General features: G+C 43.0%; 2 protein-coding genes, 1 long non-coding RNA gene and 1 pseudogene across 3 annotated transcripts; all 4 read left to right on the plus strand.

The window, feature by feature from the left end:
• The first annotated feature begins 1,153 nt into the window (after positions 1 to 1,153).
• Positions 1,154 to 2,696, plus strand: LOC139468596 (uncharacterized; annotated as a pseudogene).
• Positions 2,697 to 2,717: 21 nt separating this feature from the next.
• On the plus strand, positions 2,718 to 6,022 carry LOC139468589 (uncharacterized). Its single transcript, XM_071250709.1, has 2 exons — positions 2,718 to 4,009; positions 5,441 to 6,022. Exons 1-2 carry the CDS (start codon positions 2,762 to 2,764, stop codon positions 5,975 to 5,977), a joined length of 1,785 nt encoding a protein of 594 aa, XP_071106810.1. The 5' UTR covers positions 2,718 to 2,761; the 3' UTR covers positions 5,978 to 6,022.
• Positions 6,023 to 7,952: 1,930 nt separating this feature from the next.
• Positions 7,953 to 10,741, plus strand: LOC139468605 (obscurin-like). The gene is made up of 4 exons (XM_071250729.1): positions 7,953 to 8,316; positions 9,292 to 9,394; positions 9,714 to 9,974; positions 10,621 to 10,741. The coding sequence occupies exons 1-4, from the start codon at positions 8,314 to 8,316 to the stop codon at positions 10,674 to 10,676; spliced, it is 423 nt and encodes a 140-aa protein (XP_071106830.1). The 5' UTR covers positions 7,953 to 8,313; the 3' UTR covers positions 10,677 to 10,741.
• Positions 10,742 to 16,685: 5,944 nt separating this feature from the next.
• LOC139468615 (uncharacterized) lies at positions 16,686 to 18,401 on the plus strand. Its single transcript, XR_011653697.1, has 4 exons — positions 16,686 to 16,759; positions 16,993 to 17,086; positions 17,515 to 17,607; positions 18,221 to 18,401. It is a non-coding gene; the product is annotated as an uncharacterized lncRNA (long non-coding RNA).
• Positions 18,402 to 24,737: the final 6,336 nt, after the last annotated feature.

Raw genomic sequence — 24,737 nt, forward strand, 5'->3', positions numbered from 1 at the left:
GACATGTGTCAAATAAATTTTATTCAGTTTATATTATGTTGCCCATTATTCTGAACAATAGAACGATGTAATATAAATTTATGTTAAATTGCGTATTTATTGTATGATCTTTTTCCTCGCCAATACATTGTTATAGGTACATTTTGAAATGTAATAATGTCATATTTGGGTTCAGTGTATGCAAGTGCTGATAGGGCATATGGTTAATAATAATGTTCGCATACCTTATATTTCATTCTTTATTAAATATATTGTAAATAAAAGCGTCAAAACCCTTTCCATAATCATAAGAAATCTCTGTCAAAAACAGAGTCGTTTGTACGGTTCCGACTACACCACGAGCATGTGTTTATGAATCACTATCAAATTGTATGATACCAGGTTCTCGCGAAAAGGTGAGCGTATCGTCATTAAACATGCATTCAGTTCGATTTAGTTCCCGTTATCTATATTGTGAATACACTAGGAGCCGGTGAAGATCCGAGTAGAGAATTGGTCTTCAGCAACCCATTCTTGTCGTATGAGGCGACTAACGGGATCGGGTGGTCAGGCTCGCTGACATGGTTGACGGTCATTGCATCCCAACTGCGTGGATAGATGCTCATGATCTCAATCGCTGGATTGTCTGGTCGAGACTCGATTATCTACAGACTGTCGTCATATAGCTGGAATATTGCTGAGTGTGGCAAACAATTACATTTAGTACTAACTACTAAATGACTTTATCGCGCGTATCCAAACCATGGGCTAATTACGTCTGTAACCCAATCACCCCTCGTAACTGAATCACCCCGGGCCACCACTCGGCACCGTGCCCGGGGAATAATCCCGCGCAAGCATCATCCCGCCCTTTGTTAGTCCGTCATTCGCGAGCAGCCCTTCCCCAAGTACACACGTGTGTCACTGTATCTAATCGCTTTCCCATTTTACGTTTCCTTTGTACCCAGTCGCGAACGTTTCGCCGATTACGCTTTGAATACCATCTATTCCAACACTCGCCGTATCGCATTTACACAATCGCGACCGTTTCGCCGATTACGCTTTGAATACCATCTATTTCAGCACTCGCCGTATCGCATTTATTCCGCTCTGCTCCCGAACTTCACCCTCGGGACAATTTACGCTTGTGGAATACCAACTCGCCACCCCGACTTTTCGTGATGCCTCCCAAGAGAAGAGCAACCGTCAACCACAAGCTTGTGAGGGGAGCCAAGCAGGCCAGGACAACCAGAAGACAAACCCCGGGAGTACACAGTGTACAGGAGACAACAGCTGATGGTGAGTCTGCCAATTACGGAAATATCGAAGGTGGCAACAGAATTAACGTACAATCGGCGCAGCTTGTAAATGCCGCGCAGGTTGCCAACTCGGCTACCCAGGTAAACGAGCAACTGGGAAAAATACTCCAGTTGCTGGAACATTCAGCGCCCGGGCCGGTTAGCGCAAACCAACAGGTAGGGCTTGGTTTTAGTTCTCCCGCCATTTCGCCCAACATAGGGAGAATCCCCGATGCGCACAACGAGGCCGACGGTGACGCGGCCCCAGCCAATCACATCGCCGGATACGGGGATTCCCTTTCCTTCCGTGCGGACGGAATAGACGCGCACGTCAAACAACAGGTGAGGGAAAAAATCTGGCGTGGCGAGTATGTCGACCTCGGCACAATACTACCAAACACCGAGGGAAGTCACGAGGACGGTACTGTCCAAGGGCGTATGTTTCGGCCCTCGGATGGTAGCTCAGGGTGATGACGGAAGACAAAACTCAGGGGTGAAGTTTAAGACGACAGCAGCCATGTTTATTGTTGATGGTTTGGAATAAATCGAAATGGTACATGTTGATAATAACGTGACAGAACGCACACCGGGACCGAGTGGCCAATCTTCCCGGGTGGGAGAACCGTTCTGTCACTTACCTTCTGGCTGTTCTCTAGGCTGTCTCCCTGACTGACCATGTCAGTCCGGTTTTGTAGAGCGAGGTATTACGTAACGCGTGGCAAGGTCATTGTCCCACGTGTATTTATATACGTAAGCTCCGGCGACGTTAGGAGGTGTTAATTGAAATTTATAGATAGCGCTGGAGATTAAGGGTCCTGCCCGGAGGGGCTTATGATAAGAGGGGATACGCCGAATTGTTACTGAATAAATAAAACAGACAAAGGGCATAGAATTTCGGTGGACTTGGAAACATATTGAACCAGTTAGGTATTTAGATAAATGAAATGTTAAATAAAAGTATTGAAACGATTTACACTATTACAATACGATTACCATGGCGTATGACTCCTCAGGTAAGGTAATTTTTAAACCAATAAAACAGCAACCAAAGCGCCTGTCCCTGGCAAGCTGGACTTCAGCTTTCCACATTTTCATGTGTACTTACGTTAGTAGGCACTCCGAGGTCCGCACAACCCAGGGGTTGCTGTCCTACATGGAAACCATAAGAACGGCGGCACTTCGATTCGGGGGGGATGCCTGGTCAACCTACGACCAACAATTCCGACACAGAATGTCAAGGGACCCCTCACGACGCTGGGACAACATCGACGGGGAGTTGTGGCTGAAGTACATGGTAACACAGCCGGTACTACAACCAGAATCAGGCGGACGGGGCGCAATGACACGCGTACAGGGGGACATCGCCAGTCAGGTATGCTGGGATTTCAATAAATTTGGCTGTAGCAGGGTCAACTGTAAGTACACTCACAATTGCGGTAAGTGTGGCAAACATTCCCATAGCTCTAGGACCTGCTTTCGAGGGAATGGGGTCCAACCGACCCCATACAAGCCCAATCAGCCCTTTCCTAACAGAAAACCAGCCGGCAAGGCAGGTAAATTCAGTGGCCCCTTCCCCCGTGGATCTCAATGAAATGGCACCCTGGTTACGCCAATATGCTAGGGTCAATTACAGAGATGCAAATTATTTATGGGTAGGTTTTAGCTTTGGCTTTAAGCTCGAGTTCCAGGGAAGCCGCACGGGTCGCCTGGCACGAAACTTGCGATCAGCCACACACCAAGATACGGCAGGCTACGTGAAACAAAAACTACAAAAGGAAGTCGACCTTGGCAGGATGGCGGGCCCCTTCAAGGACACCCCCCTAGACAACCTCCAAGTATCCCCAATAGGCCTGGTGCCCAAGAAGCAGCCAGGATATGGTCAGCACCTGGGTAAGCATGCGGAGGAATTCCGTCTAATTCACCATCTATCCTATCCCAGGGGTAAATCTATAAATGACTTCATAGACACAGAGGCCTGCTCCGTTGTGTACGCCAGATTTGATGAAGCTACCCAGATGGTGCAACAACTGGGAAAGGGAGCATTACTAGCAAAATTCGACATTCAGTCGGCCTTTAGAATTATACCAGTCCACCCATCCGATTTCGAGCTGCTAGGCATCAGATTCGAGGGTGAGTTCTATTTCGATAAATGCTTACCATTTGGCTGCTCCATATCTTGCGCCATATTTGAAACGTTTAGTACCTTCTTGCAATGGTGCATGCAATCGCATCTTCCAACGTGTCCGGTCATGCATTACCTGGATGACTTCCTAACGGGGGGCACAGCAGGCACCAGCCACTGCTCAGACAACCTCAACGGATGCGTGAATACACTTGAACAGCTTGGGGTTCCTATTGCGCACGACAAGACGGTGGGCCCCACAACCAAACTGACATTCCTAGGGCTGGAAATCGACACCATTGCAATGCAGATCAGAATCCCAGAGCCCAAGATCAAGGAGGCAACAAGGGAAATCCAAGACATCCTGTCAACAGGTAACATCAAGGTCACAAAAAGGGCCCTTCAGTCCCTCATAGGCAAGCTTAACTTTATGTGCAGGGCTATACCAATGGCAAGGGTATTCAGCCGCAGGCTAATCGATCTGCTTAGCAAAGGTAAGCAACCATTTCACCACATTAGGATTACCAGCTGGGTCAAGGAAGACCTACAAATGTGGTTAACATTTCTTACGAGTTATAACGGCATTTCAGTGTTTCAGGACCAACTATGGGTGGACAGCGATTTCCTCCAGCTGTTTTCAGACGCAGCGGGTGGCGCCGGCTTTGGGGCCTACATGCAGGGCAAATGGTTTAACGGCGCATGGTCACCCCAGTGGGTGACGGATGGAACTACACGGGACTTGACGCTCCTGGAGCTGTTCCCCATCACACTGGCCATCCAAATCTGGGGCAAGCAACTCGTAAACAAAAAGGTCCTCTTTTACTGCGACAACCAAGCCGTCGTAACAATAATCAACAAGCAGTCAACCAAGGCCCCCAGAGTGATGAGCCTACTCCGTCGCCTAATCCTGCAGTGTCTCCGATATAATATTATGTTTAAGGCAAAGTATGTATGTTCCACTGCTAACACTATTGCCGATGCTCTCTCGAGGTTTCAGCTCAAACGCTTCCGAGAGGCAGCACCAGCCGCGGACCAGAACCCCACACCTATCCCGTGCAACATATGGCTGATCTGAGGCAGGAAGCCGGCAGACTCCTACAACAATCTCTGTCTACTAATACATGGGCCACTTACCAAACAGGCATCAATGCCTTGCACCAGTTCCGGTCCGCACACCAGCTACAAGAGGTGTGGCCAGTCCCGCTGGATCAGGTCGTAAACTTTATTGCTTATCTGTCAGTCACTCACCACTCCCCTAACACAGTCAAGACTTACATTGCAGCGCTGTCTTCACACCACAAATTCCACGGGCTCACCGACTGTACAAACCATTTCCTGGTAGGCAAGATTGTAACCGGCTTACACAAATCAGCGGGCCGACCAGACACCAGAAAACCGATCACTGCAGATCTGCTGCAGGTAGTAACCAACAATCTGCCTCATGTATGCTCATCAGCATATGAAGCCAGGTTGTTCAAGGCAGTCTACTGCACAGCATTCTTCGGTTTCTTTAGGGTTAGCGAACTCGTCCAAACTGGACCCTCAAAAACAGGTTGCGCCATCCAGAATTTAAGCTTCTCGGGCAACCCCCAGCAGCTTTCAATCCATTTACCACACTCAAAGTCTGATCAGTACAGGATGGGGACAACAGTTACAATGTCACCTATACCAGGTAATCCGCTATGTCCGGTAGTCGCCATCAAGCACTACCTGGAGGCGCGCCCCTCCGGCCCACAACATGCATTCGTCCACTTTGACCATTCCCCCGTTACAAGGTACCAATTCCAGGCACTCCTAAAAAAGGCCTTAGCACACAGCAACATAAACACGGCCTGCTATTCTTCGCACTCCTGCCGCATTGGGGCAGCCACATCAGCAGCCATGAACGGGGTGCCTGAACACCTCATACAACAATACGGCAGGTGGAAATCAGATTGCTACAATGCTTACATACGCTTACCAACAAATTCAATGTTGCACAATTAAATCAAATAGTCTTTCATGGTACTTACTACACTTCTTATTGTTTACAGTTTGGAAGGTGGGATCCAGCTACATGGCCAGGGCACGGCAGTACTTGCTCCTGAAGGGCACCAGCCCGAACCAACCGAGGATGCAATGGCTGGCACGAGGGGGGATGAGGTGGAAGGAGCTGGACACCATTCTGGATACACAGGTCAAGGCGACACGGCGCAGCCCCAGAGCCCTCATCATTCACCTGGGCTCCAACGACCTGTGCTCGGTCAAAGGCAGCCAACTCTACCTTGACATGGTGGCATCAATCCTTCGGATACAACTCCAGCTTCCTGACACCAAGATCATCGTATCCTCAATGCTGCCCAGGCGCTACTGGCACGATGCCAGGGATCCACGAAAGATCGAGGGGATGCGAAAGAATATCAACCGCCGACTGACCAACCGAGTCAAAGAGCTCGGCGGTACAACAGTGCCACATCCCCAGATCCTGGCATCTGACAAGACATGGTACGCCTGGGAGGGCGTCCACCTCAGTGACAAAGGACTGTGTGTGTTTACGGACAATTTATTGCATGCCCTGGCGCTCGTTTTGCGCCAGTAAGGATATTATCTCCACAGGTTAGTGTTTCCTTTCAGTACATAAGCAAGCCGGGCAACAATGCTATCTCCGCGTATCGCGTGGTCGTGGGTGTGGGGTAGCACTCTGGTGCTTTGTGGCGGGGTTCTTGTGGGCTACACTGCTAGTAACAAATTAACTTGCTTCCAAATTAATACTCGTGCTGAAGGCTACCTGCTTTTCAGCGGGAACCTTTCCGGGGTTACCTGCTTCTCAGTGGGAACCTTGTCTTTCCCGACTTTTCAGCCGGGGAATCGTAGAATAACATACGTTGGGGCAAACAGTTGCCACGTATATGGGCCCGGCGGCGGAAGTCGTCTTGTCAAGCGGTAGCTGACAGTTGGGTCCGCGGCGGGAGCCGCACAATGGTTTTGCAAATGGGGCCGGGCAGTGGGATCTGCTTTGGCCGGCTACCTGGGGCCGGGCAGCGGCAGTCTGACTTAGGCCAGCAGCGTGGAGCTGCTTTTGGCAACGTGGGAGTTGCCAAGCAATGGTAGCGTTTAAATATGCTACCGTGGGGGCCGGACAGCGGTAGCAGTCTCAGGCCAGCAGCGCTAGCTGCAATCGCCGTCGGCCACGCGCGTGGCCATGGCAACGGTAGCATTTTTGGTATATACAATTAGCAGCTAAGTAGCCCACTAGTACCTGCACACCCTCGGCCATTTAACCCAATCTCATCTTCTGTTTTATTACAGGCACGGGCACCAACGGCTCGGTGGCCCGTGCCTCTCCTTGGCATATCGCGGGATAATTACATTTAGTACTAACTACTAAATGACTTTATCGCGCGTATCCAAACCATGGGCTAATTACGTCTGTAACCCAATCACCCCTCGTAACTGAATCACCCCGGGCCACCACTCGGCACCGTGCCCGGGGAATAATCCCGCGCAAGCATCATCCCGCCCTTTGTTAGTCCGTCATTCGCGAGCAGCCCTTCCCCAAGTACACACGTGTGTCACTGTATCTAATCGCTTTCCCACCCACCCACCCACCCAGCTTGCCACTCCTTTTTCTTTCCTTTTCAGCCTGACGTGTCCTCTTCACCTGGAATGCTAATCACTTCTTTTCTTCAGCGTTTATTCTATTACAGGTACCAGCAGAACGGATTGTATATATATGTATATAAACCTGTAAATATGTAAAATAGGTTTTCAGAGCGCTTGTATATATGTACATACTTCTAAACGATTCTGATATATGTAAATAAACATGACTTCTTAATAGCTGTATATCTGTATATATGCAATACCTGTCTCAACAATAAACTATGTCGAGGTGTGCGGGGTTCTTGTGGGCTACACTGCTAGTAACAAATTAACTTGCTTCCAAATTAATACTCGTGCTGAAGGCTACCTGCTTTTCAGCGGGAACCTTTCCGGGGTTACCTGCTTCTCAGTGGGAACCTTGTCTTTCCCGACTTTTCAGCCGGGGAATCGTAGAATAACATACGTTGGGGCAAACAGTTGCCACGTATATGGGCCCGGCGGCGGAAGTCGTCTTGTCAAGCGGTAGCTGACAGTTGGGTCCGCGGCGGGAGCCGCACAATGGTTTTGCAAATGGGGCCGGGCAGTGGGATCTGCTTTGGCCGGCTACCTGGGGCCGGGCAGCGGCAGTCTGACTTAGGCCAGCAGCGTGGAGCTGCTTTTGGCAACGTGGGAGTTGCCAAGCAATGGTAGCGTTTAAATATGCTACCGTGGGGGCCGGACAGCGGTAGCAGTCTCAGGCCAGCAGCGCTAGCTGCAATCGCCGTCGGCCACGCGCGTGGCCATGGCAACGGTAGCATTTTTGGTATATACAATTAGCAGCTAAGTAGCCCACTAGTACCTGCACACCCTCGGCCATTTAACCCAATCTCATCTTCTGTTTTATTACAGGCACGGGCACCAACGGCTCGGTGGCCCGTGCCTCTCCTTGGCATATCGCGGGATAACTAAACAAATAAATACATATTGTTTGATACGGTCCAATGGCTCGTCGACGAATATCTGTTGGTTAAAGACAGACCCAAATTGGCATGGTAAACACTCGGATGTCTTAAAGGGACATAGGTAGGCTATTAGGACAACCATTGAGGATACGGCCTGTGTACATGGACGATAATGCCTGACCACACAGATCACGAGCAGTGATAGAGTTTCTACGCCACGAAGCCATGATTACAACCTTGCCGTGGCCTGCTCGGAGCCCGGATCTTAATCCCACAGAGCACCCGTGGGACATTCTTGGACGGCAAATTCAACGTAGCAGTTCCCAAGTCAAGACTGTCAGACCTGGATTCTGCTTTACAAAAAGCTAACAATTCAACGTCTGATCTGCACATGGTACCTCTACATGTTACTGAGCCGTGTCAGCCTGTTGACATTAGGAATGACATTTCTAACACCCGCCAAATGAGTTTCATTGACATTTGAGTATCTGACGGGCAAGCCGTTTTTTTATCTGTTTTTAATTTATGTCAAAATGTATGCATTTGTAACTTTTCAGGTTTTTGCTTGAACCCACCATATTTCCAACGTTTATTTCCTAAATAAATGGAACTTTCAGTTTTTAATGTTGTCAGGCTGCTGCTTAACGTTTTGTTTTATTATATATATATATATATATATATATATATAGAGAGAGAGAGAGAGAGAGAGAGAGAGAGAGAGAGAGAGACGAAACCAGGTCTGAATGTTATGCTCAACTGCCTCCTATTCTGGTGTGTGTTTACCAAAATGACATTTCTATGTTTCAAGTTCAAGTTTTTCAAAATTCAGTGTTTTCTTGCTATTTGTGTTTATTTGACTTAATTTAATTTTAAGATACACAGTTCCTTTCTTAATGTGTTTGTAGTTTGGCGCTATATTTCTAATGACGCCAATAATGTCGAATGAAAACGAGTTAAGTTAAAAAGAACATTGACATTGCGACCGTAATAATACACAAAGGGTGCACAAAACATGCCCAATCAAAATGTTGTCGGCTCGATTGTTTTAAGCATCACAACAGAGATAATTAATTATGTTAAACATTACACCAAATATTCGTACAAATCTATTTTTCATTGCTAAATGTGATCGCCCATTGTACGAGAGGAATTATAGCACATTCTTCTTGAGATGTGCACCGTCCTTTCTGAAAGTGAACTGCTTACTTGTCATACTAAGGCTGCATCCTCGTGGTCACGATAAGATTTATAAAAAAAGGAAAATACTCTATACAAAATGGAATATAGAGATTTAAATCCTATAATCAATACACACTATCAAATTACAACGAATGTTAACATGACACATCCCTGTCTTGATTTTTTGCAGTTTGACGAATTCCCATCCCTCGATATAGGTAAAGGTACGACCTATTATACCTCATTGACGCCGCCTAAAAGCACCGTTTTGTGGCCATTATTTTCAACATCAGGTATGTAGATATGGGTATTTACAATAATTTACAATAAATATTTCGTGGCTTCCAGATTGGTGATCACACTCGCTCATATAAACAAATTCTTAAACAAATGTACCACACCATGATGTTAATTAAAAACTAAATCATAATGAAATATTAACCCCAAGATATAAAGTTTTATGCATTCAAAGGCTTGGTGATTTCAACCGAGGTTCTGATTCTGAAGTAAAAATATTATCATATGTGTTTTGTTTCGAGACAATGTCAATGATGTCTAGTTGATCGCTCTAAGAATGACAGTTTTCAAGTACAATAGATGAATTTTCATTAGGCTTCTTTAGCAGACTGAAGAACCTCGAGGTAATACGGAGAGCTTCCGCCATCTTCAGGTGCGTGTTGAATGGTGACACGGCGGCTATAGGACAGTGGTTCCGAAACAATGTACCACTGACACACTCAGACAAGACTCGCATCGCTGTCGATGGCAGGGAACGTGAGTTAACGATAACAGATGTACAGTTTGAGGACACAGGGAACTACGAGTACAGAGTTAACCAAGACTTGACCTCAGCTAATCTCACACTAAATGAAGGTAAACAGATAGATGATTCTCAAAACGAATTTGCGAAAGGCAATAATAATATTATTATTATTAAATGCCAACTGGCAATCATTGAGAAATTATTGGTATCTATAAATATTAACTTCCGCGATGATACGGTCGTTAAATTACCTGTTTCAATCACAGGAGGGTGATATGATTTGAAACCCGATTGAACTGTCCATGGTAGAAATAGCGTTACATGCCCTTCGTCTCTATCCGTATCTTTGAATTGTCATTCCTGTTTCAAATGAAATATATGCAAACTGATGCATGTGTGTGACACGAAATTGCGTACATTTACATGGTAACCTGTAGCTGATCCAGATATGTGTTAAACCGTGAAGATCCGGGGTAGAATAGGTCTTCAGCAACCCATGCTGGCAGTAAAAGGTGACTATACTTGTCGTAAAAGGCGACTAACGGGATCGGGTGGTCAGACTGGCTGACTTGGTTGATGCATGTCATCGCTCCCAATTGCGTGGATCGATGTTCATGATGTAAATCTCTGGATTGTCCGGCTCAGACTCGATTATTTACAGACCGCCGTCATATAGCTGGAATATTGATAAGTGCGGCGTAAAACAACAAACCAAACCAAACCAAAACCAGATATTTGTTCTATTTCCTATTTCAGCCACATGTGTCAACAGCATGTTGAACCCGCCCCAGCCTGCAATGCGTCCAGTGTGAGAACAGAGGGGCCTTGAAGAAAATTACATTTAACAGAATTATTAAAGAGATTTTTTCATTTATTTTGAAAAGGATTTGTTAATGCAATTACTCATTTTTTCAATGAATCATCCTCTAAGAAATATGTGTTATTTTCGTTGACATAAAGTACTCGAGTGACGGGATAAAGTAACATGCTATCATCTGAATAACGTAAAGGACACGTATTTGAATTCAGTCCTGTGTAACCCAAACATTTGACACGATCCCACAAAGTTTGAAATAAGGAATGCGGGAGTGAGTTGGGTTTAACGCCGCTTTTAACATTATTCCAGTTATATCGCGACGTGTCAGCTTAATGTGGGAAGGAAGCCCGAAGTGATGCAGGTCTCAGACGTTTACCACTTCGGTGACACCCACGAGCACGGATATGGTGCTGACAAACCTTGAAACATAATCGGAGCGAACCGGGATTCGAACCCACAACCATAGGTTTCTGTCATGCCCAAGGGACGCAACTCTGCACAGCGAATCGCGGCGCCTTAGACGACTGGGCCACCCGTGCCCCCATTGAAATAAGGAGTTAACATATCGAGAAAGTTAGTTTGATTTAAGAGCACTTTGAACGCTATTTCAGTTTTATCACGTCTTGATGAGGATCGAAAGTCTTAAGTCGTGCAGATATTAGGCGTTTTCCACTTTGGTGAAACACACAACCACGGCTCTGATAACCAATAAACATAACCAAGGCGACCCAAGATTCGAACCAACGATCATAGGGTTTCTGGGCTAAGGGACATAACATAGCACAGTGACACGTCGATCAGTATTTTGTAATATAATTAATCTTATTCACAATCAGGTGATACCTTTAACAAGTCACTTCTGAAAGATTATATTTATAATACCAGTGGTTATCAAATGTTTTGAGCCCAGCTTACTTAAACCTTAAATATTTTCGTGTTGAGTGCGGCGTTAATGAACACACAAACGAATATTTTATTGAGCTTTAAATATTTTTCAACATAGTCCCATGAAGTTCAATACGTTTGTTTCATCTCTTGTCCCAGTCAGTTGTCATAAACTTTGTAGAAGGCCAAATCCTGGAGTAGATACTTGTATCCACATTCTCGTACAGCAACCATAGCAACATGACTGGTGAACTGGAGCATTATCCTGGAGGAGAACATCACGTTATTGACGAGACGCTCTCGCTGATTGACATGCAAAATTTTCTCAATAGGTTGGCATAATATTCACCATTCACAGTTGTACCCGTATTTGAATAATCGATGTATCACTTTGCTGTCCCAAACGAAAGTGGTCGTAACCTTCTCAGAGGATCCGGTTGCTTCAGACTTCTAGAGCTTGGTTTGGTTTGGCTCCCGGGGTCAAGGTGATGGATGCAGGCCTCGTCACCTGCCACGAACCAAAAATAAATCCAAGATGTGTTTGGTCAGCTAGTGGTTGAAATCAAATCGTTGTCTGCACGATCGTCTAAAGCGTCAGACAAGTTTGTTTGTTCTTATTTAACGCCGCACTCAGCAATATTCCAGCTATTTGACGGCGGTCTGTGTAAATAATCGAGTCTGGACCATACAATCCAGTGATTGATATCATGAGCATCGATCCACGCAATTGGGACCGATGACATACATCGTCAGACAAGTATGTGCGTCATACACTATTTATAACAGCAAATATTAGTACAAACTTTTTATGTTTTTTATTCCTGAATATGATCGCCCATTACATGAAATGAATTATACCATACCTCTGCAGCATGCTTAGTAAGCGTGGTGTTCTTTCTGTAGCCGAAGGGCGGTTAGGTAGCCCAGTGATTAAAGCAGTCTCTCGTCACGCCGAAGACCCGGATTCTATTCCCCACATGGGCACAATGTGTGAAGCCCGTTTCTTTGTTTGTGACACATCGTGTGATAAAGCCTTTCCCCAAAAGTGTCATTTTACAACAACTCTATCAATAACAGAGGGGTTATTACCGTAAACATGGACATACATGGTGGAACTTCCCTCTATGAATGGATGCAACTAAGATATTTGTTCTTTGTCGCCGCACTCGGCAATATTCCAATATTCCAGCTATATAAGACGGCGGTCTGTCAATAATCGAGACTGGACCAGACATTCCAGTGATTGACATCTTGAATATCGATCTAGGCAATTGGTGAACGATGACAAGCATCAATCAAGTCAGTGAGCCTGGCCACCCGAACCCGTTAGTCGCTTCTAACGACAAGCATCGGTTGCTACTAGGAGCTCTTACACTGATGCGTGCTCCTGGATACAAGTGATAGGAAATAACTAAGAATATCATTGGTTGGTTGGTTTATTGTTTAACGCCGCACTCAGCAATATTCCAGCTATATGACGGCGGTCTGTAAATAAATCGAGTCTGGACCAGACAATCCAGTGATTGATATCGGAAGCATCAATACACGCACTTGGGATACGATGACATTCATCAACCAAGTCAGCGAGCCTGACCACCCGATCCCGTACGTCGCCTTACGACAAGCATAGTCGCCTTTTACGCCAAGCATGGGTTGCTGAAGACCCATTCTACCCCGGATCTTCACTGGTCTCCCTTATATCATACATACGCAGTATAAAAGACGATTGAAAAGGTATCAGGGACAGAGACGAAAATGTCGATTTAATTAACGTTTGAGATGAAAGTTATAATGATGACATGATTAAATTCCATAACGCTAATCATTCGCCATGTTTGTGTCAAGTTATACGTCATTGTAACACGGAGGGAGAAAAAAAATACCTCAACAAATCAATGAGTGGAGTTCACTCGCAATGTGGAAACATGGACTTCAAACATTGTACCCATGTCGGGAATCGAACCCGGGCCTTCGACGTGACGAGCGAACGCTTTAACCACTGGGCTACCCGACCGCCCGAAATTTGAATTAGGTAGCGCGATCAATACGTTTTCATGAACATATAAGTTTCATGTTCAACAAATGACGGGCACAAGGTGTAGAGTCTATTTTAAGAGGGATCGGCGGGTTGGGATGCCTTCCAACCTCGATTGCCATAGGTAGGATACATGCAGGTAATCCCTTGAAGGTTTTACGGTGATGTCTAGACATAACTCTGGTATATAAGGCTGTGGGCACAACTCTGTTTGAAACAGTCTACATCTTCACAGCTTGTTGTCCTTTCTAGGAACCCTCTACTCATTTCAAATATCTGCAAACCACTGTTAATGTAGCCCTATAATGTTAATCGTCTGTGACGGGCGCGAGGTATTTACTTGTTATAATGAGTCCGGACCAAAGGTAGCACATGTTCACAGAAACGAAAGAGAAAGTAGAACAGGTTCGTGTGGATAAACAGCAAGGCTATTATCCGCATAAATTCTTAGATGCTCACAGGTTTACCCGCGATTGATTTCAAGCTTGAAAAAGCGGAGCGCTCAGTAACCACCTGCGACAGGAAGAGTGAGTGAGTGAGTGAGTTTGGGTTAACGCCGCTTTAAACAATATTCCAGTTATAACACGGCGTGTCACCTTAGTGTGGGAGGAAAGCCCCAAGCGATGCAGGTCTCAGACGTTTACCACTTCGGTGAAACCCACGAGCACGTGGTGCTGAAAAACCTTGAAACATAATCGGGGCGAACCGGGATTCGAACCCACAATCACAGGTTTCTGGTGTGCCCAAGGGACGCAATTCTGCACAGCGAATCGCGGCGCCTTAGACGACTGGGCCATGCATGTCCCTGTATCATGTTGAAGACGATCAGCATGAAAACTGATTTATTGATCTTACGAGATTTAATGGCTCTGTTATTGCAAGGAAAGTTTAAAATTTAACGTGACAATGACGTCATATTGGTCATTTAGGCTCTTGCAGACTGTAGTGGACATATTACTACAGCAATTTAACCCCGGGTTACTTTCTGTATAACCAAATGTACAGTTACATTTCTGTAGGCACAAATTACGTCAGCTAGGCAATAAATTTACGACAGTCTGTTTTTACAATGCATGGAATCGGTTTCAGATTGGCTGTCATGTAGACTCGCATGTGTAATATGCCGCAAGTGTTTCTGTTACCTTATCCTCTAAATCCTGGCATCATCGCCATTAATAACTCCACGCTGGGAATTTCTGTATTTTCAATTTTGGGTAGGGTACATACATGTATACATAAAGGTACCTACATGTAGGGTACACTTGTTAAGTACCTGTGTGGACAACAACCCCAACAGCTCCGTTAAGTGACGGAATTAAGATATGCCTCGCACTTTTTCACAATAACGTGACGTAGTACAGATGACAAGGTCAGGACATTCACAATTAGCATGCCTTCCCCACATTTGGGGGAGGGGGCCGGTTAAAGCCTAGTGGTTAAAGCGTTCGCTTTGTGTGAAGCCCATTTCTGGGGTCCCCCGCTGTGATATTGCTGGAATATTGCTAAAAGCGGCGCAAAACCATACTCACTCACTCATACTCATCCACCTCATGACTTCAGACAGAAAATGAATAAAATTAGACCTTACGTGACCAAATAAACCCATGACCAATTATTCCGGACACCGGAAATCGGACGTTGACTTTGGAACGTTTCTCTATAATTAAGGAGACCGTACCACTCAATCCCTATAATTCGTTAAATCAGAAAGGTGAATCAAGATCACCAGTGTCCCATGCTTGTCGCAAAGAAACCGACAAATGACTGGTCTGCGACTTGGCTGATTTGGGAAGCACCGTGCTCCGATGGCGTGGATCGCCGCTCATGCTTTTAGGCATTGGTTTGTCTGAGTCAAACTTGATGTACAGGTCGTCAAGTCGTTTTTCAGTTGGTAATGTAAGTATTACCCACACGGAACACTATGGTGTCGCATATTCTGTGCGCCGGTGTTTTAAGTACATTGTTTCGGAGAAAATGCGAAATTTAGACATAACGTCTGTCATCTGTCTCGCAATGTGCCTTAAACTATTCCAAACAAATTCTATTAATAGTTTATTGAAATACTGGCGTATGATTGACATGCAAACCGATTGTGGACAACTCCCTCCGAGATTTCCGTGAACTGTGTCACTTTCGCTCTTCACAATACAAAGGAGTCTTTTACAGAAAAGTTTTGTATATGACAGTGGAAAATTTCCGCACGTGTCAAACGAGACCACCACGGCTGACAAGTGTGGTTACAGTTGAATAGAAGAGAAGTCCCCAATGCTATCAGTGCCACGTCGTGGCTGTGAACGTGGCGCTATTTCCATCTTGAACAAAACTTTGCTGTTGACATTTTACACGAACAAATATTACATTTACAACGTTTAGAGGAGCTAGGGAAAACAATTATTGCATGTTTTTTATAACTTAAATTTGAAAATAATAAAGCCTAACACCTTTTCACAGATAACATCTTGAAAACTGAGAATAAGGTTAAGAAAAGTTCAATATGTAGCGATACCTATCTTTTGAATGTGGCTCGGTGTTTCTGTATATAACCGCAGATCAGCAGATAACATCCAGCACGGTTCGATGGTATGGGGAGGCTATATCACAAAGCCTAGGCAAAACTCAACAGAAACAAACAAACAAAAAACGCCCAAACTCTGGGATCCCCATAGACCATGATTTAGATAGTAAGATCACATGGGTTTGTTAAGTTCTGTTCAAAGCGTATGGGGTATGTTGTGCACAGTACACTGTTTTGTACATGTTTGAATTGTAAAAGTATTTATAATTCCGATGGATATGTTTTCAGAACAGCTGATATAGATGTATGGTGGGAAATACTGTCAGGTTAACAATAAAGAACTGAACTACTCAAAATACACAACAAGCCAGGCCCACAGTGTCGGAAACGAAAGTGAAAGCAGCAGGGCTGGAGTCCTAAAGAAATAATAAAACTGAGCCATTTTGCCAACATGCAAATGGTGTTTGAGTCATGGGTTTTACTTGTATTATTTAAAGAAGAGGATTTGCCACGTGAAGAACGTGTAATATTAGTAACTTACTTCTGGGGTTTTCCGACATAAGATGGCAGCATATGTAGGTGGAGCTTTCGACACTACCTGCGAGAAACACAGGGTGAAGAACACTGTAACACTGCAGCAAATGTAAGTGTACATTTTGTCCGAAATATTGCGTGATTTGTCATTATTACAGCCAATAATGTGTTGAATTCTTTATAACTTTCAAACACTTTGGACACTTGGTTTTTTAAGGGTTTGTGTAGTGATTTTTTCTAAATTATGCTAATATGTATAAGATTTCATTATGTTCTAGCATATAAGTGAAACCTTACTCATTCTGAAAAAAAACAGTCGTCATTTGTGTTTTCTATTTACAGAGTTGTCCTTCTTGTGTGCCAAACACAGTCATGTCGAAAACGGCCCTTGTTCTATGTCTACTTCTCGTCATCTCACTGGTTGTCAATACCAGAGGTGAGATGTCATCACTTATATCATAGCTATAGTTGGAATCAAGCAATGTACTCTTCCTTTACTAGAGGTAACTTATGATTGTTGTAATAGTTTTTGCCCTTTGTGTATAATAAGGTAATTCCATATCATAACAATTTTTCATTTACTTTGTAAAGGCATGGGGGTTAAAATGTTCCATAATACTGGGCTTTTTACGACAAAAATAAATTGCCCAAGACGATTCTTGAAAAAAATAATTTTGCTTCAGACCAAAACACCAAGCATTTGGTTATGCAGTTGTTTCTTGAATAAAAAAAGAATAACATATCGTCAGTCCCTTAGACATAATATGATGTCCTTGCATGTAGCTTATAAGATTATTCTCACAAAAATATATTTTTCTCTTTAGCGTAGATATAGCTGCTGCATTACAAATGATGTTTTTTCAGGAAGGAACAGAAAGAACAAAGCGGGTACAAATGTAGCAAGCAGAGAGTATTCATTGACAGAGCTGGCGGCAAGGGCAGCGGCAGGATATATCGGTATGTGATTGGATTGATATTAGTCATTATATGCCGAGTGTTTAAATGTCTTCATTGAAAGCATTTTCACCCGTTTTGTTTTACTTTGTACACATTAGGTTTAACTAGTAGCCATAGTTTCAACGGAAATGATTTTCAGCCTAACAGCCCGTCATCGATGACAGCATGTAGGGTTAAGTGACTTAGTATTGCGGTAAGGACGTTCCCTTCTCCACACAAGTGTCAGTTTGTGAGAGGAAAGCAGGTGTGAGACGTTAAGTGTACTCTAGGTTGCAATAGTTTGTGTGATAATACCGTTAGTTTTAATACTTCATGCTATCGGTTGGATAATTATATTCACTGTACACTGTTCTGCACATGTGGATTTCAACGAGGATCGCGTTTACGGTTATGAGGTACAGGGTTTATACATATATATAATTTGTTCAGCCATCTATTCATCGTGAGTAGCATTAGGATAATATTCATTTTCTTTTTAAAGTCAATGTCCAAATGTCTCTAAACTGTTGATAGATCGAGGGTATCCACAATTTTCTTTGTATCTTTATAATTACATAACAGTGTATAGTTTTAATACCTTCATATTATTAAAGTAGATATTCTTTCCAAACAGGTGATGCTTTGAAGTCGGCAGTCAACGACTACTTTCCAAACAGCTGTTCAGGGCAAGATTGCCATGATAAAAGAAGAAAGAAACATTCACATGGACCGTGACTGTGAATAAAGATATCGAATTATGCGTTTGTGGTGTAATTCATAACGATGAGAACGGAGAGACGGAATTACCTCGACCAATCACTGGGCAGAGCTCAGTCGCAATGCGAATGTATGAAACATGTTACTGTGTGCGGGGACAACGGCAATGGCTATAGATATTACAGTTTTCTCTACACTCCAACAACACATTGTAACTACGAAATATGTATTTGAGATCTGTCTGTGTTAATGTCCTAGTACCATTTATAGGCGAGTATATTTACAAAACACGGATTTCTTTTTATCTTTGGCCACACTGACTTTTACAATTTCCTCGTATCTATCTGTGAATTCCATATACTTCAAACTTAAGTTACAACTTACGATAATGCGGATTGTTGATCGTTGTTTAACGCCACAATCAACTGCGATTCGATGACGGCCTGTAAATAATCGAGTCTGGGTCAGAAAAAACAGTGATTGAAATTACGAGCAACGTTCAACGCCTTCGGAGGCGCCTACGACAACGACATAGATTGGTGGGTGCTTAATCCCAACGGTGATTCGTATTTGAACAATAATGATATGGAAGGGTAGGGTAATTTTCGCTAACACCTGGTGTCATCACTGATCCATTCATATAATTTACCTTTTGCCTTTTACCCCCAATGAAATCTGTTTCGGCGGATACATATATTATCTAAGTAAAGAGGTGGCTGTTGAACAACGATAGTATATGCAAATAACTGGACATACTGTAATAGTCAGATGGTGAAAAGCGAATTTCCTAAATCCCGTGGGAATGAACGTGAATCTAAATCCAATTTTATACATATCTCTCTCTCTCTCTCTCTCTCTCTGTGTCTCTCTCTCTCTCTCTCTCTCTCTCTCTCTCTCTCCCGTTTTATTGCAATATGGATCTTGATTATCGATCAGAACGTCTTGTAATATGAGTGATGGAATCTGATTGGTAAAGAGGAGGAACATAGAAGGGACATAACAAAATAGCCACTGGTGGCGTTACGATCTAGGCTTGAAATTGCAGCCTAGTTCGGCAAGGGTGAAAATTAGAATCTTATAGTCACTTAACGCCCTTTCCTCGGAAAGGTACCATCAGGCAGGATATTGTATGTCATACAATCTGTGACACGTACAATAATTATCTTCTTGTACTTATTTTGACGGGCCGACCTGGTCATAATAATCAATATTCCGGTCTGCTAATCACGAGGCGCAGGACACGCTCTCCGGGTTGACACATCGAAACAATTTGCAAACAGATCGACTCCCATATACTGTAAACAAGTTGTAATAGCGGGTGTAGACTTATCGTGGCGTCACCATGAAATGCGGAGGTGTGGCTACATAGACGTATCTTGATCACTTGACTATGAGTTGCCAGCTGTTACCGAACTCCAGTCTTTTCTAAATGATTTACTCAGCCATGTTTATCAATAATCGTTATATATAAACGGATATTACTTCGCTATGTTTTTACAGACCTGATCAAGAAAATATATAGAGAATACTACACTCGTTCTCGTTAGATACCATAGAAAGTTCACGAGTTTTAGTAAAAATGGTATCTAACGAGAATGAGTGTGGTATTTTATTTATTACCCACGTTAAATATATATTTAAGTGTAAATACATTACAACTTTCGTTCGTTGACCGACCAAACTGAAACCGGTTGCAAAATCTGGTTGCGCATGAATATTGATATATGCCCAAATATGGGCATTGTTGACATGTCTATGCATACGCATAAACAACATGCCCCTGCAGTTGTGTTTGCAAACAAAACAGCACCGACGCTCAGGATCCTTTTGGAAGAAATTCTTCAACTTATGGTAATTCAAGGACACCTTTATGAAAATTTGAAAAGTCACATTAGCGCCGCGCTTTGAATATCGGACTAACAGTCGGTCACTTGCACTGCCGTTGTCACGTCTGTGCAATCAAAATGGTTCGGTTTCCTTGATCAATCAGCTGAATTTATATCATGTTCGTACCATTTTGGAAGAGGGAAATCAGAGTGTTCGCCAAAGACATTCATGTTAACTGTACCACCCTATACTGAAGACGTGAAAATCAACAAACTCAAGTCTGTTTGCATGTCAGTCACAGCTTCGAACGATCGAAGGGCAAGGTCACCTCCGGAATAAGAAAAGACAACCGTGATCTAGGCCTACTCACAGCGTTTTACGCTAGAGATAGGGAATGTTATTGTTCACATTTGGGATGTTTGGGGCCACAAAATCAGAAGTCAGGCACACTTCCACGGAGTTTTCGAATGATTTGTATCAGAACTGTTCACTTTTGGTGATTTGGTAGTGCGGTCGTGTACGTTCATTCATGAACAACACCTTCCGAAACAGCGCCACAAAATACGCTTCGAAGTGGGCAATGATGGCACAACCGGATCATCCCAAGTAAGTTTAAATATCTGTCCAGATAGTTCAAACAGACTTCATTTCACCACGCTTATCCCTTTTCGGTAGTCGCATATTACATTGTTAATTGATAAAGCTGGATTATATAATGTCTTTAGAAGCTCTATCCATAACTTATATATAATGCAAACCGAATTTGATGCGTGTGACTGTTTTGTTTGGTTTAATAAAGTGTTTGTAAATATCTCTCGTTCTCATTAATTTCATCAGTTCTGCCTTGTGGTTGCAAAATGAATTACGTCTCGCGATGTTTTATGAATGAAATAAGTCGTCCCGGTTTTGATAGAGGTCACGGTTATCCAATCAAAACGAATAAAACAAGGTCAACCTTGTACAACACACGTGTGACGTACGGATTTAGTATCTTACCACCTGTATCTTCACCACGTGGGTAATAAGATATTCTTTCCAAAAGCCGACACATGTTTATGGCTCTTTCAGTGAAAATGTTTCCCCTTTATTCAACAGTAAACTATTCGTATTAAAGTTCATAAATATTAAATTGTTACTCATTTCAATTGCGTCCTTGGTGAATGACTACATTCCTCAGCCTTTGAGATGATATCACGGATTCGAATCCCAATGGCAGCTAGTTTCAAAGTAAATAATAATTATAGCAAAACGTCTTGGAAGTTCCTGCATTGAACTTTCATTGAAAACAACCAACACAATTTGTCTGAAAAAGTAAGTGTTTGTTGCCAACCGCCGCATGGCAGTAATCCCGCCATGCGATGGCGGCTTGTAAACCTACCAGGTGATCAATTGATTTCATTGAACAGTTATTAACCAAAAGTAGCACATATTCACAGAAGCGAAACCGAAAGTAGAACGGATTCGTGTGAATATATACAGTTATACTATATTCCACGTGGCGGCTGACGTCATGGTTTTATTAACAAGCTTATAAAAGCCAAGCGCTCGACAACCATTTGCAACACACAGAAAAGAATTTGGAGACATAAGACTGTACAGTGACAGAGAGGTCAAATCAACATTCATTCCTCAACAATGTGTTCATGAAACCGCAGGAATTCGTACCAGTACACAAATAAACATACTTTTTCTTGACCCATGTATCCTGGGATAAGCGGATACATGGCTCCATTAAATATTTATGTGTATACAATAGGAATTTGTGATGAAACCTACCCATAGATATCTTATTTTTCCAGTGTAATATTGCATTTCTTAAAAAATTCTCGTAAAATTCCGGCTTGCAATTAGACTAAAATGGGTCTGTGAAAACCGGACTCTTTTCTTGCGCACGTATTCAGCGAAATAGTTAGAAAACTGTTAGAAAAACGTCGGAAGAGACGAGCTCATAAAATCAACATAAACGATATTCAGAAAGTGTCCGTTGCCGTCTTTTTACCCCTATTCAATGATCACAATGGCAAGTGGCTTTACTATGTATGTGTGCAGTGTCCCTTATTTATTTTTAAAATTCAATACCAACAGAACAAACGAATTTTGATTAATTCGATATTTGTTGAAAATTGATAATCCTGTTGACTATAGAACGGTTCGTTTTTGTATGATTTCCGCCAAATATACATAAAACGATAATTTATTATACTAGCAGTAGAGGAAGCTTAGATGCACGAATAGTGTTGACGTTATTCTCATGTTTTGTGTGACCTGCTGCAGTAGCGGCGAGCGATGATTCCAGGTACTCACAACACCATCAGTATACGTAGGACCTCTTCAGGGTAAATATGAAATGAACAGTTTGAAATAGTGTATTATTGTTGATCATTCAAGTGCCAGTCTTAACTCGTAAATATCTTAACAAATTCTACCGCATTAAAAGTAACTAGGGTGTTTTAAAGTCACTTTCTAGACATTCTAATGCCAACTAACACCTACATGTAAAAAATCCAATGCTGGATCTCAAAATTCTTACTTACATTGCGGAAAAGAATTTTGAATTAGAAGCATAATTCATGAAAGATGTGCATGTATTTCAGATGACAATGACGATGGGTTTTGGAGCTGCCCATTGTTTTGGGTTCCTGTTGTTGTGGGTGGTGCAGTAGCAGGTGTGGCACTGGGTCCAGTTGCACTGACGGCTGGACTGGGAGGAATGGGGTTCACAGCGACAGGGATTACGGCGGGCTCTGCGGCAGCGAGTGCCATGTCAACAGCGGCAGCGACGGGAGTTGGAGCGGGTCTCGTTGGTTTGGCAGTCTGTAGGTACGTTGGTTCGATGTATCAGGAGTAGGAGTGTTGTCTGTTGCTTTGAACAAAGCGTTGAGTCTATTACATATAGCTAATTAATGAGCCTATGAAATATGTTACAATTATCGAACAGGTGTGCAAACTAGCGATCGTACCATTTTTACGTTTTACTTCATCACTGATTTACCCATGGTCTTAATAATAAGAAGTTTTAGCCCTTCATACAATTGATGTGAGCATTTGTTGACTAATCTTTGTTTTTTTGTTGACCACACGCTTGTCATCATTTTTTCACAGGCTGGATTAAATGGTCAGATTCTTTGCATGTATTAGTTCCTTTATCATTTAAATAATTCGTATTTTCTTAAAGGGACAGTGGGGTAGCCTAGAGGTTAAAACATCTGAATTCTATTCCTCACACGGGTACAATATGTGAAGAGCCCCCCCCCCCCCCCCCCCCTTTTTTTTATTTCGAAAAGAATCTTTATTTCTGTATAAATTACCACCAAAGACAATAAATAGATCTTAGTTGTGCACAAATACACTTCCTGGTGGCCCAAGATCAACCAAATTCTAATTACAACTACTTGTCAAGGATTACAAAACCTCAGTGCTTGTGATCATATCATGGTCTCATACAGTTAAACCCCTAACGCCATGCATGGCAACATAACCAACTGTCCTGATACTTCAAAAGCTTCATATTTGTAAATATTGTGATAATTATAGTAAAACAATAATACCGTATCTGTCACATGTGGAATAGTAACCCTGTGTAAAACATGTATATGAACATGTTTGGCACACATCATGAAATAATTATTCAGAAACTGAAGTATCAATCATTTATTGATAATCGATGTTTTGCTGAACAATCGCCAACCATGTATGCTTATCCACAATAAAGAAGTTGACATCCACAAGCTTTGTTCTTGTGTACACCACTTCTAAACCCTTATAAAAAAACCTTCTAAGTACATAGCAAAAGTTATTCATAGACACATGCTTATGATATGGTAAGGATGGCATAATGACCTCTCCTTTTAGCAGAGATGCTCATGATTATCGCAATGGTTCTGTCGTTTATTTTTACTTATGTCACAAAATGTAGTTTGTATCCCAATCGAGCGGGTTCCTACATCAGTTCTCAAACATTTGAACCCTTGATTCTCATTGAAAGTGAAAACCTTTCTATCTAATGGTACATGTGGTGGTTATGATGAAGACGACACATTCTGTATCAATTCAAAGTTTTCTGGTTCATTGTAAGGAGGAGTTTGTTTATTTGTTTGGGGTTTAACTCAGCAACATTCCAGCTATATGACGACGGTCTGTAAATAATCGAGTCTCTACCAGACAATCCAGTGATTGACATCATGAGCATCGATCCACGCAATTGGGATACGAGGACATGCATCAACCAAGTCAGCGAGCCCGACCACCCGATAGTCACCTCTTACGACAAGCATAGTCGCCTTTTACGGCAAGCATGGGTTGCTGAAGACCAATTCTACCCCGGATCTTCACGGGTCGAAAGGAGGAGGTCACTATGAACATGTTTGCATATTGGCCGAGTAAATCAGGATATAAACAAGGTCCTTCAAGTTCTCACATGGGACTCTCTTCATGGATTATAGCACGTAGTTGTATCAGCTTCAAGTCGTAGCAGTAAAAGATACGTATGTCTTGTCACCTACATTGGATCTGCAGGTAGCTTTGGGTGGATAGTTAGAAAGTGAAACTTACTAAAAACATTTTCTATGGGTATTATGATAGACCTACTATAAACCCCATGTTGAAAT

Source organism: Haliotis cracherodii, unplaced genomic scaffold (genome assembly GCF_022045235.1).
Source record: "Haliotis cracherodii isolate W230 unplaced genomic scaffold, xgHalCrac1.p SCAF_1, whole genome shotgun sequence".
Classification (NCBI taxonomy): domain Eukaryota; kingdom Metazoa; phylum Mollusca; class Gastropoda; order Lepetellida; family Haliotidae; genus Haliotis; species Haliotis cracherodii.

Excerpts from the sequence above, each read along its gene's own strand:
- LOC139468589 (XM_071250709.1), top strand. The coding sequence starts at position 2,762 with ATGGGGTCCAACCGACCCCATACAAGCCCAATCAGCCCTTTCCTAACA. Across the intron at positions 4,010-5,440 it reads TGTTTCAGGACCAACTATGG|GTGGGATCCAGCTACATGGC; the intron begins GTGGACAGCGAT and ends ACAGTTTGGAAG.
- LOC139468605 (XM_071250729.1), top strand. Across the intron at positions 9,395-9,713 it reads GCCATTATTTTCAACATCAG|GCTTCTTTAGCAGACTGAAG; the intron begins GTATGTAGATAT and ends AATTTTCATTAG. Across the intron at positions 9,975-10,620 it reads TAATCTCACACTAAATGAAG|CCACATGTGTCAACAGCATG; the intron begins GTAAACAGATAG and ends TTCCTATTTCAG.